General features: G+C 39.0%; 1 protein-coding gene and 1 pseudogene across 2 annotated transcripts; both read right to left on the bottom strand.

Moving 5' to 3' along the window:
* Positions 1–222: 222 nt before the first annotated feature.
* Positions 223–13,855, bottom strand: LOC111328015 (serine palmitoyltransferase 2). Its single transcript, XM_088762742.1, has 11 exons — positions 13,541–13,855; positions 11,174–11,328; positions 10,197–10,342; positions 8,416–8,634; positions 7,959–8,064; positions 7,042–7,261; positions 6,253–6,379; positions 4,003–4,039; positions 3,623–3,721; positions 2,762–2,891; positions 223–2,092 (listed from the first exon to the last, which is right to left on the bottom strand). Exons 1-11 carry the CDS (start codon positions 13,811–13,813, stop codon positions 2,021–2,023), a joined length of 1,584 nt encoding a protein of 527 aa, XP_088618868.1. The 5' UTR covers positions 13,814–13,855; the 3' UTR covers positions 223–2,020.
* A 67-nt stretch (positions 13,856–13,922) lies between these two features.
* On the bottom strand, positions 13,923–16,861 carry LOC148728127 (neuroglobin-like; annotated as a pseudogene). Its single transcript, XR_016002323.1, has 3 exons — positions 16,347–16,861; positions 15,160–15,403; positions 13,923–14,544 (listed from the first exon to the last, which is right to left on the bottom strand). The product of XR_016002323.1 is annotated as a neuroglobin-like (transcript).
* Positions 16,862–17,636: the final 775 nt, after the last annotated feature.

Below are 17,636 nucleotides of genomic sequence, written 5' to 3'. Positions count from 1 at the left end.
CCATGCGCAAGTGACAGTTTCCGTAAAATACATGCCTTCTCACTTGGCAAAAGAGTCGAAGCTGTCCGAGCAATTCGCGGATTCAGATTCTTTACCATAAGCAAAGTAAGGCCCTACTAGGTAGTGGTTAAATAAGTTAGAAAATAGCTGCTGTAAGAAACGCCACTCCTGGAGACCGTACTCAACTATATCGCAAAGGACAAACTAAAATTGAGCTCTCTCTCGTCTTAAAATGCTTTTATTGCAGAAGTAATTGTTTAAGATTTCTCTAAAACATTACTAAAATTACTTCACTCTTGTGCTTATTATCAACTATATTAACAAAACCCTTCAATTTACAAAGTTTCGTCTTCATTTGCTGTCAGTGATCGCTTTAAATACTTTATATTTTAACATATTTCCCTCTCCAATTGTCATTAATCAAAGCTTTACGAATTTAGCTTTTGAACAGACTACCCATAACTAGAAACTGAATGATTCTGATTTCACCAATTTCTCATTCATTTCTCATCCAACAACAGCAAATACATAACCGAGATCTTGTAATAGGATTAAATATTTATATACCAAAAGTAGAAAATAATATCTGCGTGTTGAAGCATCTTAAAATTGTTAGCGATATTGTTTGTACATAACAGGCAGCGCTGTTAGAGCATTTCATTTTTTTCTTACAACAATAGATGACCAAACGTAGAAAGTGTTCAAACAAGAATTAATACCTATATGCTGAGTCATCCCTTCACTGATATAAACACAAGGCCCATTTAGCAAAATATCTCTTGTAAAGCTTAATGTGAACCGTATTCACAGTCATTAATAGGGACCTTGGGGACTTGAAGCAAACCACAACGGTTACGGCAACGAGATCGTGGAAAAACAATAGATCTAACTGGCAGAACAATAGCCCAGCACGTGCGTTTTAAAACTTTGTACATTTCGTAGCCGTCCTTTGCAAAACAACAAAGTGAAATCACCAAAATTTGCGTCGTCTGCGAAGCGAAACCGCGGCGGCAAATTACTTTAATTTACATTTAGAACTCAACGCTACTTTTATGCGTTATGTTGAGTTTGAGGTCTGGCGCCCTATGAGACGGTAAACACATGCAGCCATTTTCGAAATTCTAACTAAAAGTAGAAACTCATTTTTTAATCGACGTCTTCCGTGGCGTTGCCGTCCTGACTGCTTAAAGTCCCTCTTAAGCAGCCACGACGGTAACATCGAGGATGAGGTCGATCAAAAAAACAAAAAAAAATCAATTCATATTTCAAGCTAGAATTTCTCAAATGGCTGCATTAGTGTACTGTCTCGTACGGCTCCACACCTCAACTTTAGCAAAACGTATGTGAGCAGCGTTGAGTTCCAAATGGAAACTTGAACAATTTGCCGCCGGGGTTTCCGTTCTCAGAACACGCACATATTGGTGATTTCACGTTGATGTTTTACAGACAGCTAAGAAATGTACAACATCTTAAAACGCACGAGCTGAGCTATTGTTCTGCCTATTATACCTTTTGTTTTGCCATGTCCTCGTTGCCGTCGCCGTTCTGGTTTGCCGCAGATAACTAATATCTCTCGAAAACGATGCGAAAAAGAGGCTAAGCAAAGAAAACAGAAATATTTTACAACAAATTTGCAAGTCTTGTGGGAAAAAGAAGAACAAATAGCAACCCAAGTCGTTAAATAAATATAAACAAAGCACATTGCTAAGATTCCCAGCAAGTATCTCTTGGAAAGTTTGGAAGAACCCTTCACCAATCGTAAGACGATCTGACAGAGTCTGGTTCCCAGGCTCTCCCACTAAGAAGAAAAGGTTTTGTGTGCTTTGCATTTAATTTAAAATTCCTAGAGAGGTTCGACCACAGCAACTAAACCTTTACCTCAAAAGTACCAAAACGAGTCTACTCTTTTGTGGCCATAATGGTGAGTAATAATCAAATTATCATTATATCAGTGACTTCATTTCCATGATACAGTGTTTTGTCTCTATGTGACTTTCGTTCACCCAACATGAAACTCCAGCTATTTCTTCTGTGCCTGTTTCGAGTATTTGAGCTGAAGAATGTCACCTACTTCATCGATAGCTTCCAGAGCCTGATTAAAAAAAAAAAAATACAGAAAGGACTACACTTAACACTGTGTGGGAATTCGTTTTATCCACGTTAAGTAAAACAACTAAAAAATCCATTTTTTGAATTGAGGAATAATGAGACAATTCTTAGTTAGAATTTCTTAACGGCAACTTTAACATAAAGTATATAAGCAGCGTTGTGTTGCAAATGAAATTTTACAAAATTTGCCGTCACAGTTTCAGTTCGCAGACGACGCAAATTTTGGTGATTTTGCGTTGCGGTCTCGCAGAAGACGGCTGAGAAATGTAACCAAGAACGCTATTGTTCTACCTATTACGTCTTTTGTTTTGCACGTCCCCGATGCCGTCGCCGTTGTGGTTTTCTTAGGGTCCCTAATAATAATAACGAGAGCGTCTGTCCCGGAAGATTTAATCCAATTTTTTTTCAAGGGGGGGGGGGGGGGTTGTTTAGTTTTCTTTCTCTCCCTAGAAGGATGTCCTCCCTGGGAAGTGTTGACTTCTACATCCTTTTTTTTTTCCCTGACACAGACTAAATTGCTTAGTTCTCGATTATCGAGGGTAGGTAAGGACTGTTTGAATTCTACAGCGGTGTTTTTAAATACCCAGCATTCCCAAGTAACAGAGTACCTCTTTAAAAATTCGGTGCCGCAGTAACAGTAGCTTTCACCCACCTTATCCAGCATTTCCCGAGTGTGCGCGGCCGACAGACAGAATCTGGTGCGAGACTCAATCAGTGGGGTAGCAGGGAAACCAACCACAACCACAGCTACGTTCCTTTTTAGCATTTCACGGCCAAATGCTCTTTAAAAAAAAGAGAGAAAGAAAAGCAACGACTTAAAAACACATATATATATTTTTTTCAACATACCCTCTAAAAGAAAATCGGGAAGGGACGTCTGTGATTTGCCGTTAATAATCGTGTTCCGGAGAAATTATTCCTAATTTTTTAAAATGTGATTTCCTTTTGGAGGGTAGGGTGCTGCTGTACACGGGCTGATTCAACATAGCTGTGCAAAGAAAACTGTAACTGTTACCCACAGCCACAATCAACAAGGCGCGGTGAAGCACACAGAAAGGTGAAACCAACACGATACCTCGTACACAAAGTTTCAGGTACAAGTGGCACGCAGTGCAAGCGTCTTATTAGGATGAGTCAGCGCTACAAGCTCGAGATCGTTTATCCAGACGGCCATGTTTGATTTAGGGTTACATTGTACAGGAACAGGTGATTCTCCCGACCCCATCTCTCTCCTTCCTTTTGACTGTCACCCACCCCCTTGGTGCACATTTTTTTTTTCTCTCCCCAGCCTGTCGCTGCTGTAAAAATCAATGCTGTAAAAGTCAATGCATGTAAATTTCACCAAGAAGACACTAAGCCCTGGTCGCCAAAAATCACACCTTTTCTGAAGTTAAAGTTTCGGATTTCAACTCTGTGTTGTGAAACTGAACAAACAACAACCTGCAATGTAGTTGTTAAATAATTCACAATGATTTGTTACAATTCGACGTAACATTCCTGAGTTTTCACTTACGCGATTTTTGCTGGCATGTAGAGAAGAAGAGGGACAACTGGGGAGGCATCATGACCGTACACTATAAATCCCATCTGCTTGAGTCTCTGTCTGAAGTACCTGAACAGTAATGGCTACATGTTAATGAGAGTTCTTTTGCCAAGCTTATAGCAGGGCCAATTGCATGAAAATGATAAAACACAACAAAACAATTTGTGTAGTGTTGGTCATTGAATTATCCTAGTCCAGATCCGAATATAAATGAGCTACAGTGTATCTGTTACCCCAGGTTCCCCACCCTATCACAGCTGGAGACTTTCAACATTCCACTCAGTATAAGTTAGTGTACAGTAGTCCACAAAGTACTACAATCTAACCAACGATATCAGACTTTTTCTTACTTGCAATTTTCAGCCAATTGAACGAGTCTTTTCTTTCCTATAAAATAAAAACAGACAATAAGATTAAAAAGTTATGTGTGTTGTAAAAGTTTTAACTACTGCCACTCTGGCTGTCGGCAGCACATCTGAAAGCAACGCTGGAACCGACTGGAGAACAAATCCTTATGAGGGATATTTCTTTTGACCCTATTTACACTGAATGCCAAGCTCTTTTCTCTCGTAAATCACATTATCATTGTACTGTTGGTACACGACATACTTGACAAATGGTAAACACCACAGCGTACACTATTGAATTATGGATGCACGCGGGAGGTTGCTAAGCAGGAAAGAAGCGTAAGAGTTGCGCGAGGCGATAGCGAGTCTAGCTTCTTGAGTGCTTAGCAAACCTCCCAAGTGTATCCATAACTTAGTAGTGTACACTGTGGCGTTTATCATTTGTTTTATAACATAACATTGATACGTTGTACCAAAAGAGTTTTCTTTTATTTAACAAATTTTACGTGACCACAAAAAACAAGCGGAAAACTAGTCTTTGCATTTGCTCACGTCAGCAACGTACACCCATGGGCAAATGGTGGACGCTGAATTGACCAATCAGAGCGTGCGCTTTACTTTGGTTGTGTTATAAAAACACTTTATTACACGACTCGGGCAGTCAGAGGACCAATAACTAAAATCAACCAATCAAAATGCTCTATTGCCGGTCAATATTCTCTTAATATTGGACCGGGCACTGTCCCGAATGGTCCCGAATGATACCGCACTTGTGTCCCTTTGAACTTCAGTCGTATAATAAATCTCTTATTAACCAAGCTTGCTGGGGACCGTACTAGCAGAATATCGGCCCTCGGTCTTTTTTGTACGGACCTCGGTGCACTCGGTCCGTACTGTCAAGACCTCGGGCCGATATTCTCCCAGTAAGGCCCTCGCGCTTGGTTAATAAGATATATTTACACCCTAACATCAGTACACATATTTTAGAGGAAAATTCATTACCTGACTCGTGAATTCCGCGTTAAATTACACTTGAAAACCGATATCGCACCTATCGCTTCGCGATTCGTGCGATATCGGTTTTCGCGTGCAGTTTAACGCGGAATTCACGAGTCAGGTAATGAATTTTCCTTGAATCGCATAACTGAATGAAAATAAGAAAACAAGAAATTAAATCGACAATATTATTGTTTGTTTTTATCCCGAGCGCGCGCTCTAGAAAGCCATTTCAGAGCCAACTGTCAGAAGTGTCATTATGTTAGCGAATAGAAAGCAAGGTTAGTCGTACACGTTTTAACCTTCCACAATTTTATTTGCACCTCGTGCTTGATTTTACATTAATTTTCGAACTTTTTAAACAAGCTTCACACTATTTAAGGATAATAGTGGTATTTCACTGAATCTACAAGCCGTTTATCGTTAACATCTTTTTTCAAAATTTCAAATAATTTGCTCGAGTAGGAAAGTAAATTACACCTTTTACCTCTTTGGTGGCAAACTGAGAGAAATGAAGTGTGCAATCAAAAGCACTGATTTCAAGTGCAAAAACTTACATAAATTTCTCGCAAAGCTTTACTGAGTGGACCGTCGCTGGCGTTGGCAGCTGTGACAGTCGTAGTGGCACGACTGAAAACCCAGCCAACTTGCTTGACATCCTTTGTTGTTTTTCTAAAATATTATGGCTGCAGGTGGATATTGAACCCCGGTTGGCGTGACCTGTTAGCTTGGAGATTAGTTTTTCTGGGCCGTGTTCACAGGATTTTCTCGCTTTCGGGTTGTCGCGAGCAAAGAGATTTTTCATGCTTCTCCAAGAATTTGAAGTTCAGTTCAAAACAAGGAAGAACCTCAGGCCCACAATGAAAACGCTTTGTTTGTTTTTGCTCTTTAGAAGGTGACAATGATTTTGAAAACAGTTTAAATTGACTTAGAAACCAAACTTTGTAACAATTTGACGATAGTTGTTGTGCTTGGTGACGTAGATGCGAAACAATTTCGCTTAGCCTCGTTTTCAACTCGCAATTCCGCGCTGAATACCTCGCTTCGTTAACCAATCAGAATGCGAGATTTTACTCAATGATGCGATTCTCCGAACTATTCTCTACACATTTCCTTTTGTACTGATAATCGAGAGATTCTGATCATTTCCTTTATTCTCGTGACCTCGATGTGTGATTAAGGGCTGATGTTGCAAGGAGAAATTAGATGTTAGTCACTCCTAAGCTCCTAAGGGTCAAAGGGTGGAGGTGAACCAACCTTTGTCAGTGCCATCTTCACCCATGATCATCTTCATGGAAGCAATGATCTGCATTGCCACAGGAGGTGACATAGAGGAAGCATATGCAGCACTGTGGGAACTGCCCCTGATATGGTTTATTATTTCCTGCAAAATTAAACTTAGTTTACCATCTGAGCAGCACAGCATAGGGAATAAAGATCAGTTCACAGTGATGTTTGTGAATCAATGTCTCGTAAAAAATACAGTAAATGGATTCATGGATATACATAATTGAAGGGTTGCAAATAAAAAAGCCCTGAGTGCCTTAGAATGCAACATCTTCTCCTTCTGTTTCTTAATATAGCTCAATTGCTTAGAGTACCGGATTGTTGTGTGGGAGGTCAAGGGTTCGAGCCCCAGCCGGACCAACACTCATTGTCTTAAAATAACTGAGGAGAATTTGCTACCTTGTAATATCAAGAAATGGATAGATATTCTAGTCTTCTCAGATAAGGACGAATAAACCGTAGGCCCCATCTCCTGCAGGGTTTGGGGTAGGAGACGTTAATTTCCCACACATGAGATTACTGTGTGGTGGATGTCCTCCCTTGGAGTGGGATGGGTAGGTGTGCTCAGCATATTAGTGTGTATTGCTAGGTGCTTAATCAGCCTCAACAATCTGAGTTGAAATAAAGTTACCTACCTACCTACTAGACAAATTGAAAGGAGAATGTAGTAGGCTATGAGGGGTCACTTTGGTGTTTGCCATACCCACCCCTCCCACCCTTCCCCTTTTTAGATAGAGAAACAAACTTTTCAATCCTGACCTCAGTTGCAGCAATGTAACCCCCAGCGGCACCAAAACTCTTTGTAAAAGTTCCCATCATTATATCAACATCAGCAGGATCTACGGCAAAGTAGTCTGTTACACCCCTTCCATTTGGGCCCATGGCACCAATACTATGGGCCTCGTCAAGGAAAAGATAAGCTTTGTACTTCTTTTTAAGAGCTACCACCTCTGGCAATCTCACTATTGAACCTTCCATACTAGAGATAAGAAAAATTAATTAGAAAGTTAGTGGCACACACTGAACTGGGGAAAAGTATAGATATTTACAGTGCCACAATGTTTTGCAATTAATATCTCTGGGTCTGGAATTAGAGATTACAGTACCATTCCATATACAGTATTTTGGTTCAATCTTAATGGGTGTACATGTATGCTTCGATCAAAGACTAAAAATCATTGATTTTCTCATAAATAAGCAAACATAAAGCAGCAAAGTCATTAACAAAGAAAAGTCCCAATGTAATCTCTAAGATGTTGGAAAGGACTGAGCTATCAATATTTAAAAAGATATCATAGTATTTATAAACACATCAGTAGTTTTAATCCTTAACATCCTTTTATCAGTATGCATATTCACCATACTGTCCTCTATACATTTGCTGAGGTGTTGACAAGAGAATTTGTTTAACAATCAGGAGCTTTTATAATTGATGATCATTTCCTTTATTCTCTGTGACCTTATTGTTTGATTCCGGAGTGATGTTGTAAGGAAATATTGGATGCTAATCACTCTTCCAGTTAAAAGCGTTTCACCATCACAGTGGAGCTACAAAACCCCATCAGACCCAGCTAGTTCATTCAACCAATCCTGATGTTACATTTTACCATGACACCATTAGCATTGCCTTGGGTCTGCAATGGTCCACCTTACATTTTACCTCACTTTACACTTGCCTGTAAATTCCTTCAACTATTATGAGAATTTTTCCCCAAGGTCTGTGAGTGCGTGGCTGTCCCTGAACAACAGATTCACGAAGAATATCCTCAAGGCTTTTCATGTCTAAAATTCAAATAAAATTTCTCAATACAGTACCTAATCACTGGATTATAATTATGATGAGTTTCTTGTAAAATGGCCTGCAGTATTTACCATAGTTATTTACTTCTCACCTGTGGCTTAGCGAGGTATTGTTCTGAAAGATTATTATCCTATACATGTAACTGCATACTTAAAGTAACTTTCAAATACTTCCCAGATCTGTTATGGAGCTTCTTTGGTTTCTAAAATCTTCATCTTAATCAGCACTTACCTCTCCATCCACAGAGATGAATAAAAAAATCAACACAAACTTGTAATGAGAAAGAGTTTTCTAGAGCACATACATTATAAGTACAAATACAGTGGTCTTACCATTGTGTTTGAAGACTTTAATTTTAGCTCCAGACAATCTGGCTCCCAGAACAAGAGATGAGTGATTCAATTCATCACTGACAATCAAATCTCCTTTCCCCACTAGTGTGGGTATGTTGGTGGAGTTTGTAGCAAAACCCATTCCAAATGCTATTGCGGCAGGCTTGCCAAGAAACCGAGCCACAAGAGCTTCCAGTTCATCATGAATGTGAAGAGTGCCTGGAGAGGAGAGACAAGGATTACCAAAGCTGTACTTTAGGTAAATTCACCAAGTGAAGGCTATGATATAAAAAATCTGGGGCACTCTGCTATTTTGCAAATCAACCTTTAGTTAGCTTACTTTAAATGGCTTTGGTGTTTTTTTTTTTTTATAAATTTTAAATCCTTTAGTCAAACTGGTGAGGGATAGAATAGGGCTACCAGTGGTCAAATAGTCTGGGCTATTATAGTCAAATAGTCATATAGTCAGCCAATTGTCAAATAGTCTGGGCTACCAGACTTTTTGACAATTTCAAGTACTTGAATCTTAATTAATGAATTCTTTGTATCAGTATTTTATAAAAATCTCTGTTGTCAGCAAATAGTCAAATATACCGTAACTTCCTGCCATTTACCTGCACGGCCGATTACCCGCACCGGCCGATTATTGCAGGCAGTGAAAAAAAAAAGTCAACAGATTACCCGCACTGATGGATAACCCGCACCTTAAAAACAAAGGAACTTCGTACAAATGTGCTCTAAAATTCACAACGTTGCATACTTGACAGAATGCGAATTCGTGGCCACATTTTGTGTGAATGATCGTTCAGCGCCATATTGATTTCTCAAAAAAATCGATATCTCTGGTTCTACTGGGCCTTACAAGTCCCTTAAAATGGGAAAATTCTCTTCAGCTGAAGCTAGTGTTTAACTGGAAATTTATTACTGATGCAGGGTTTATCCTCGGTTTATTTTTGTCACCATCAAGGTTTTGTTTACACGTGCGCCGATAGTAATTTGTTCATCACGCAACTAATTGTGCATGAAATAAACTTGAGTCAGCATCATGTTTTCATGCCGCTTTGTGGCACTCTTAATACATTAAAATTCATTTGAGAGGTGGAAACGCAGGTACGTGAGAATTTTCTTCAATTCAACCACCAGTAGTTTTCAAAATTGTCACATAACCCGCGTCTCCCTATTACCCGCAGTGGAACATGTTTAAGGCACAATTAACAGATTACCCGCGGGTAAACGGCCGGAAATTACAGTAAATTGGTTCTATCAACTCAGTTGAAATTGTAAATTGGCCACCATAATGAATAAAAAAGCTAAAATAGTCAGATAGTCTGTAAATTGTCAAACAGTCTGGGCTACCAGACTTTTTGACAATTTGGAGTACTTGAATCTTAATTAATGAATTCTTCGTATCAGTATTTTATAAAAATCTCTGTTGTCATCTCTTCTGCCTGGATATCCAGATATTCAGTTAAAAAAAAACATAAAAGCTTTCACTTATAGAGAAAAGTTGTTGTAACACACAGTCCTACTCCTAGCTTGGAGTATACACCTACTGCACTCCTGAAAACTGGCAATAGAGCATTTTGATTGGTTGAGTTTAGTTATTGGCCCTCTGACTGCCCAAGTCGTGTAATAATGAGAGAATATTGACTGGCAAGAGAGCATTTTGATCGGTTGATTTTAGTTATTGGCCCTCTGACTGCCCAAGTCGTGTAATAATAATCCTTTACACCTACTGCACTCCTGAAAACTTCCTGCCACTGAAACCTTATTCGACTCACCATATTCATGCCTTGGACTGCAGCCTCCCAAACCATACTTAAGAACTGTTTTCTCAGCAGCCTCAGCACATGGACCAACATTTTCCGCAAAGCCAAGGTAGTTATAAGAACCAAGATTAAGGGCTTTTGTGGTCTCCCCTGTTTTTCTAAAAGGAGAAAAATACACAAGGTATGTAATTAATTCAATCAGTCGTCAATAAAGCTGCCTTGCCATTCGCTCCATAACTCAGATTCCAACTGAGTGTGTTGTTCTGAATTGACTCCACTAACTTGAGAATGCAAGATCATGGCTTAGAATGATGGCTTCTCGACAGACAATGACTGGCCAAAGAGAGGTTTTGATCAGCCAACTCCTTGAATGGCTGGACATTTTGTGTGGTTGTTTACACATATAAAAATAATTTAAATTTGAGCTAAGTTCAGGTTTTATGAACGGCTCTATGACTTGAATGCTTGAAGATGGAGGCCAAAGTAATTAAGTAGTTGGCATGAAGAATCCAAGAGTTAAAAGTTGTGTGACCTCTGATAAGAAAGTCCTATGAAGCCCTTGGTATTTCTACTCACTGTTTACAAGGTACAATTAATAAGGCAACCTATCCCAAAAAATGATGTATCATTCTACAAAGTTTCCTTACCAACTCTTTTGAGGGCCTTTTGAAAATCAGAGTGGAGGTGAGTTTCAAAAGATAAGGTGTTCAAAATTAACAAACCGGTATAAAAGCTGAAAAATCTCACCCCATCTCCCCACTCCCATAAGGACAGATACCTTAAGTTTGGAGGAAAAAAAATTAACATTTTGACTTTTGACTATTTTGGTCATGTAAATTGAGGTGCAGTGTCATCTCAGGCATCTTCAAGTACCTAAATAATTATTACTGACAATTTAAGCAGACGTCATAGATCCTGAAGTTCTCTTCCTAATTTTCTTAAAAAAAAAAAAAAAAAAAACTTAATACACTCAGGTATCCACAACATACCGGAAGGACCATCCATAATTATCAGTGACTCTGTCAAGAATTTCAATATCAGCACCAGGAACACTGCAGATTGGTCTGTTCCAGCAATCTCTTATTCGAGTGTAAAGATTCCTTGTGTAGAAACTTTCAAAATCTGCATAAAGAGGGACAAAACCCTAAAGAGAGAAAAAAGGACAGTTACTTAAGTAACCTTAGAGTGTTGCTTACATAAAACTTCTAACTTCAAACTACTACATCTACTTGTCACTACTGAAGACACACTGACAAGTTGAGATATGAAATAACAGAGTTCTGAAGGACTATGAGTTACATGTACATGAATTGTATAATTTTGCATATTTGAGGGTCAAACAATATAAAAAAAATATCATTTATTGACAAAGAATATCACTTGAGCCAAAATGTATTTTTCCCAGTTTTATACTGTGTAACTTCTTTCTTTCTTTCTTTTTTCTTTCATTTCAATTTAATTTCTTCTTTAAAGTATCTTAAATATCTTCAGTGTAAACACACATGTATGAACATTAATTTGACAATGTAGCTCTGATGTTTGTATCAATTACAATGTCAAAATGAAGAGGTGAGGGCCTGAAAAAAAACAAAAAAACAAAAAAAAAACACCAAACCTGAAAAAAACTAGAAAGAATCAGAAGAAACCCAGAATTGTTCAACAATGGTCAGTGTTGGAACTGAACAAGACTGAGTCAGAAGAGATGATACAAGTGTCTCGCAATAGTCTGCCATTTTGAAACCCATGAAGGGCTTGGGGGAAGGTTTTACAGACTTACATGCATGACACCATAACATAATGCCTACCCACTAGGCATAGTAGGCACAAAAAGCTGTCAGCCATCTGTTGGCAAACTGTTGGCTCAGGTTTTTTCAGAGAGTTGTTCTTTTGGTTGATCAAAACAAGCTCTTAATTGCTTTAATAAAGGGCTGATGCTTAAAACGCCTTGCAACCTAACAGGTATCCTATTCAGGCTGATAATGGGATAACACTTGAAATTTCAGCTTTAGAAGCTCTTTACAGTTACCAGTTGATAAAATTAACCCAATTATAAATAAAACCAAACTACCTTCTTATACCCCCCACTGATGCAACACTGTATATGCGGTTCCTTAGGAAACTTACCCCCTTTTATAATATATAAACATCTAACTTTTCGCCTAAAATTTGAAACACATTTACCCTATTGAAAATCACATACTATTTACTAACTTCAGCCCTTTGGATTACTAAGATAATTTCAATGTGACCTCTTGCAATTTTCATGATAGCAACAGGGCTGTTAATAAGGGCCATAGCCTGTAATACCTGTTGCAGCTGAGCTTACCCTATACTACAAGTGAATATGTTGGTTGCTGTAATGTTATACTATGCTATAAATTACACTGCTATGGGTGATATCTCCAATGTAATGGCTGCTTCAAAAATAAAAGACGGAGCAGCTTAAGAATACCCATCCACGCATGCACATGTGTCAGAAGGCTTTGAAGAATGAGGTATAACACAATAGATGCTATTCTTATTTATTCAGGACATGCAAATGAGTGGCTGGGTATTCTGAAGTTTAGCCTAAAAGACAGCCCAAGGCACATCCGCACCCAACAAACAGAGGATAAAAATAAGAAACTTATTAGCCTAGGGGTATGGTATTGTTTTGACATCTTCTAGTGCAAAAAATTAAGACAATACAGCTATAAATAAAAACTGCTGTGAAACAGCTTTCGGTGGATTAAGAGTTGACATAACTGATTCCATCGGAAAAGAAAAAAGGAGAGAGCTAATTTTCCCAAGCGAGATATCTTTTCTTAGTATGGTGATCTTCCTGAAAGGTTAAGTTATGCAATAGCACACCTTTCCATCATAATTTTACAGGTTTTAAGCAGACATATTGTACTGCTAGGGCAGTATGTGACATCTAGATGTTATCAAATTGCTATAATTTGGATTTATGACTGACCACTGGACCTCTAAATTCTTGTTCGATGACAACATCGCTCTATTTGCCCATGCGTGTGACCGTCAAAACATTGCGAAACGAAGCGTGCTTCATCGATCGAAGAACGCGAAGAAATATTTTGAGAATAAATCGGTTAATAAATTCACATCCCAAGGAAAAATCATTCCTCGCTTAGCGAATTTCTTTATGGGAGGCATAGTCAGAGAATCAAGGCTTGGTGAAAGGCAGCTTTTGGCGAGAAATCATTTCGGTTGACGCCCACAAACTGCGAGCGAGTCGTGGTTCTACATCAACAACAGCTGACATCAAAGAAGTGTGCCCGATCTTGAAATTTGTAACGATTTCAGAAAGCTATGACCATTTCTTGGTAAATAATAGCACTTTAAGATAACGCTCTTACCTCGTTTCCGCTCTCTTTCGGTGCTTTTGACTTTTCCAAACCGTATTTTCGCATGAAGTCACGTAAGTAGCCGAACAGAATCAAAAAGAAGTAAGATAGATAGGTCAAAACAGCAACTTGAAATGGAGTATCCTCGAAATCTTCCGTAAAGGACTCTTTAAATTCTTTAAGTTTTGCTTGTTCGTGAGCTGCAAATCCATTAGCTTTGGCAGAGTAGCCATTTCTGTACGTTTTGCGCCTTCTTGGGCTCGTCGCATACGCTCCGGCGACCATTTTGAGTTGGTTGTGTTGTGTCACCTTGGTGGAGTTGAGCCCAGACTTCTACGGATTGTAAGAGAGAGTAGCATACAACCTTGAATGACCTTGAAGTTACAACGATTCATTTTACCAACAAATCCAATTTAATGCAGATATTAAATCATATTTATCTCATAAATAAATTTTCCTTACAGCTTAAGCAGCTATTGACAGTCCATGGAGTTCGTCTTTACCTCGACACATATATCGAGAATCAAGACCGGTCGCTAAATCAAAATGAAAACATTATCATTCTCATTATTTAGGTTTCAGTGAGCTTATGATTTAAGTCAAGATATGTGGTAACGGAAAAAACGTATGTTTACAAGGTGAAGAAGGGCTGATCATTATTTACAAAAGCACAACTGAGGAGTGTTTATAAAACAGGTAAACGAGTTTTTCAGCTCAGCAAGTCCAAAAGTCATTGATTTTTACAGTCGGCTCGCAGGCAGAAATTTCCTTTTGTTCGTTGAAACGGTAAAAATGAACGCATCTGTTTTGCTCTTTCGGCGCCATCACTACAAGCTAAGGACCTGTGCAGAATATTTTTATCATCTGGGATCTACCCCTCGAGGACTTCTTTCGCTCCTGCTTGCATCTTATCCGCAACAATTCCATAAACGACAATCCATGCTTCTTTTTACTTCCAATGTAGACTTCTCTCCCAGTCCTTTGTCAAGAGTGTTAAGTAAAGCGGCCCAAAAAAGCTTAAAGATAAAAAAAAAACAAAAACAAAACAAAAAAAACAAAAAAATCTAAGACAAATTTGAGTAAAATTGCAGTTTTATTTTGGCCTAAAAACTCTTTTGAGATCTCAAGCGTTGATAATTTCACGTGGAGTATGTTTTAATAGAGAGGGATCTTAAAAGAAATCTCGATACCACCCGCACAACTTTGATTGGTGAATGGCCCGTTGTTAGTGGATAGACACGGACAGGGGTTAATGATTGAAGGACTACTAGACTTTTAACTGACCATCAAAGGAAAAGTGTGATGGACTCGTGTTATCCACGTGATTTGTTTCAAATCGCTCTGTGATTGGTGTAAAAGCTTACGCAACGCGCTCAACCATCCAGATGCAAAACTGAAATCAGTCGCATTTTTCCGCGCTTCGGGAAATTTACTTGTTTTAATTTTGATTTCTTAATTCATACTTGATATGCTTACTTCGCTCTGATCGGTAACTTTGGTAACTTTGGTTTAGATTTTTCGAAAAACGCGCGATTAGAAAGCGATCATTTGAAGTATTCCAGTCTGTCATGTTCCACGGGCTACAAATGTAGCGTTAAGTGGTATGCTTTTCCGTAAATCTTGTTTCCTACCCCGTAAAGACGTTTCTCGACTTTGTATTTGGCATGTCTCCCCCCCCCCCCCCCAGATCCTTGAGAGCAGGAGCTATAGAGCCCAGATCACTGAGCAAGTTCACGGCCAAGTCGACAAGCATGGTTTCCAGTCCCTGCCTCTTGAGTCGATCGATCATCATCTCTCATCTTGTCGGCATCGGATAATCTGTCAATGTCTCCGAATGAATACATTTGAAAAGTTTCTGGGTTCACTTTGAATAGCCTAAGGGAGAGAGAAAGAAAAAAATTGCTGTAAAACTTGATTTCTTAGTTAACATTAGTTATTAAGACAAAAAGAAAAGAAAACATATTGAGCTCTCCATGCTCCACAGACTTCTCAATTATTTACGATGAGTGCGTAACAGAAGTATGCGAAGCGGAACGGAAGTGGCGCGTTGTGGTGTTGCTGTTTCAATCTTCTTCAATAAATGATGAAATTTCATTGTCGTCTGGCTGCTTTTCTTCGTTCCATGTATCTAATCAACTTGGATCAATATTCGCCAGCCATTTAAATCGTCCGCTATTATTTTTTTGTAACTTCAATCCAATTGGTCGCTTGCGCGATGTGAGAAAATCTGTCTAACCGGTTCTCTGGAGTACAAATACCGCGTGATATTTGTACTCTTCTTGGGCGTTATTTGTACTCTACGGATGATAAATATCTATATAGTGGAACCACGATTTAACGAGGTACCAAGGGTTTGGGGAAATCAGTCCGTTATATCGAGGGTTCGTTATATCTAGGTTCTGTGGCATACATTTCACTGTAACTTTTAGCCGGGCTGAAACTGAAGTATCGTTCGTTATACCGAGGACTTCGTTACACAGAGGTTCGTTAAATCGAGGTTCCACTGTACGTGCAATTGTAACGGAAGGATTAAGCTTTGAAAAACATTTGTGTAATTTGGGGATTTAATACAGCTAATTAGCTATAAAATCTTAAAGAACAACTTTGTTGTATAACTTGTATAACTCCTTGTATACACTTTCTGTGTCCACTGTGACCTTTAAAAATTTCCCCTTATAAACATGAAGATTAAAAGGGTTCAGTTTTTGGATGGATTACTATAGAGCCATAAATGTAAAGGAGACACTTGAAACTTGAAATGCAATAGATTATCACAACAAAGGCTTAGCTGAGTGAAATTCCACTGGAGATGACTTACCTCATGTAGAACTCTACTCCGTTCTTTTTTCAACACCTTTCAAAAGTCTCCATGTTTCTTGTACCAAGGTAATGTGCTTCTGAGTGTCTGGCTCGTTGAGGTCTTCTAACGCTGTGTCCGGGTTCTGAGTTTCTTCATGACCGAAGTTCATGTCGAAGTTTTGTCATCTATTATCCTACCATCGACCTGATGCCTGTAGTTTGAAGGGCTGGTTTTCTCTTGTGTAACTGTGGAAGTAGTTGTTATAGTAGTTTGTCCTTGTGCAGCGATCAGTACCGGTGCTTTTTTGATTCTCACTGCCTTGCTTCCACCACATCCCATCCCAAAGTAAAATTACGGATTATAGTCGTCGCGACAACTCCTTTGCCTTCTTCCTCTTTTTCTACCGGGAGGTCAAGTTGAAAATATGATCCATGACTTCCGACCGGGAGCAATTGTGGGAAATTTCAGTGGGGCTGTAGCGCTGTGAACTGTCGATCGAGGCCCTGCTCGACAAAACATCGTTCTATCTGAATAAAGCAAATTTCGATTGCAAGTCAAGAGTAATCCGGAATTTCTTTTGTTTTGCTTTCTTTCTCTTTCTTTCCCGCCACTTTATCAACCAATAAGGAGGAAAACCAAAACAAACTGTGACTTGATCACATCCGTTTCCGCCGCTTTACGCAGCTCGTCTGTTAAGGGTTCTCACTGACAAACGATGATGTTTATTTTTGCGCTAATTGACCGTTTCCAGTACTTTCGTTTTGGTTCGCAATTCAAAACTGCTCTTAATTGTAGTAAATCGAGTTTTGGGACCCACAGCCACCACAAGTATACTTTCTGTTCAGTGCTCAGTTCCTGTCCAGAAAGACTCACTAAGTAGCCAAACTGCCTATCCTGCGCAAATTTTCCGCGCTGTACAAGACTAATCAACTGGAAAACCTTTACTCTCATCACTCTGTAAGGTATGGTGGTGTATTTTGCAAGTTGAACTGAAGATTTTGGCCGGATGTAAGCTTGCATGCCTGTTTGATTGTTCAGACTACTTTCATGTCAATTTTATCAGTTCTCATTTCGCAATGCCCTACAAGGTGATAATCAAAGTAATGTACTTAATGTTTTTAGGCACGGAGATATTTTGGGCGCTTCTCAAAGCTCATTTTAAAACTCGCCTGATGGCTTGGGTTAAAGAAATCTCTGAGTTGGGCCCAAATCATCGGACGCTCGAGAGCGGCTTAGTTAGAATTTCAGAAAAAAGGAGGGGACGCACTATTTAGAAACTATCAACATGTACTGATCCCGCTCTAGTCG

The sequence above is a fragment of the Stylophora pistillata genome, chromosome 6, assembly GCF_964205215.1.
Source record: "Stylophora pistillata chromosome 6, jaStyPist1.2, whole genome shotgun sequence".
Lineage (NCBI taxonomy): Eukaryota > Metazoa > Cnidaria > Anthozoa > Scleractinia > Pocilloporidae > Stylophora > Stylophora pistillata.
This window is presented reverse-complemented; position numbering and strand designations above follow the sequence as displayed.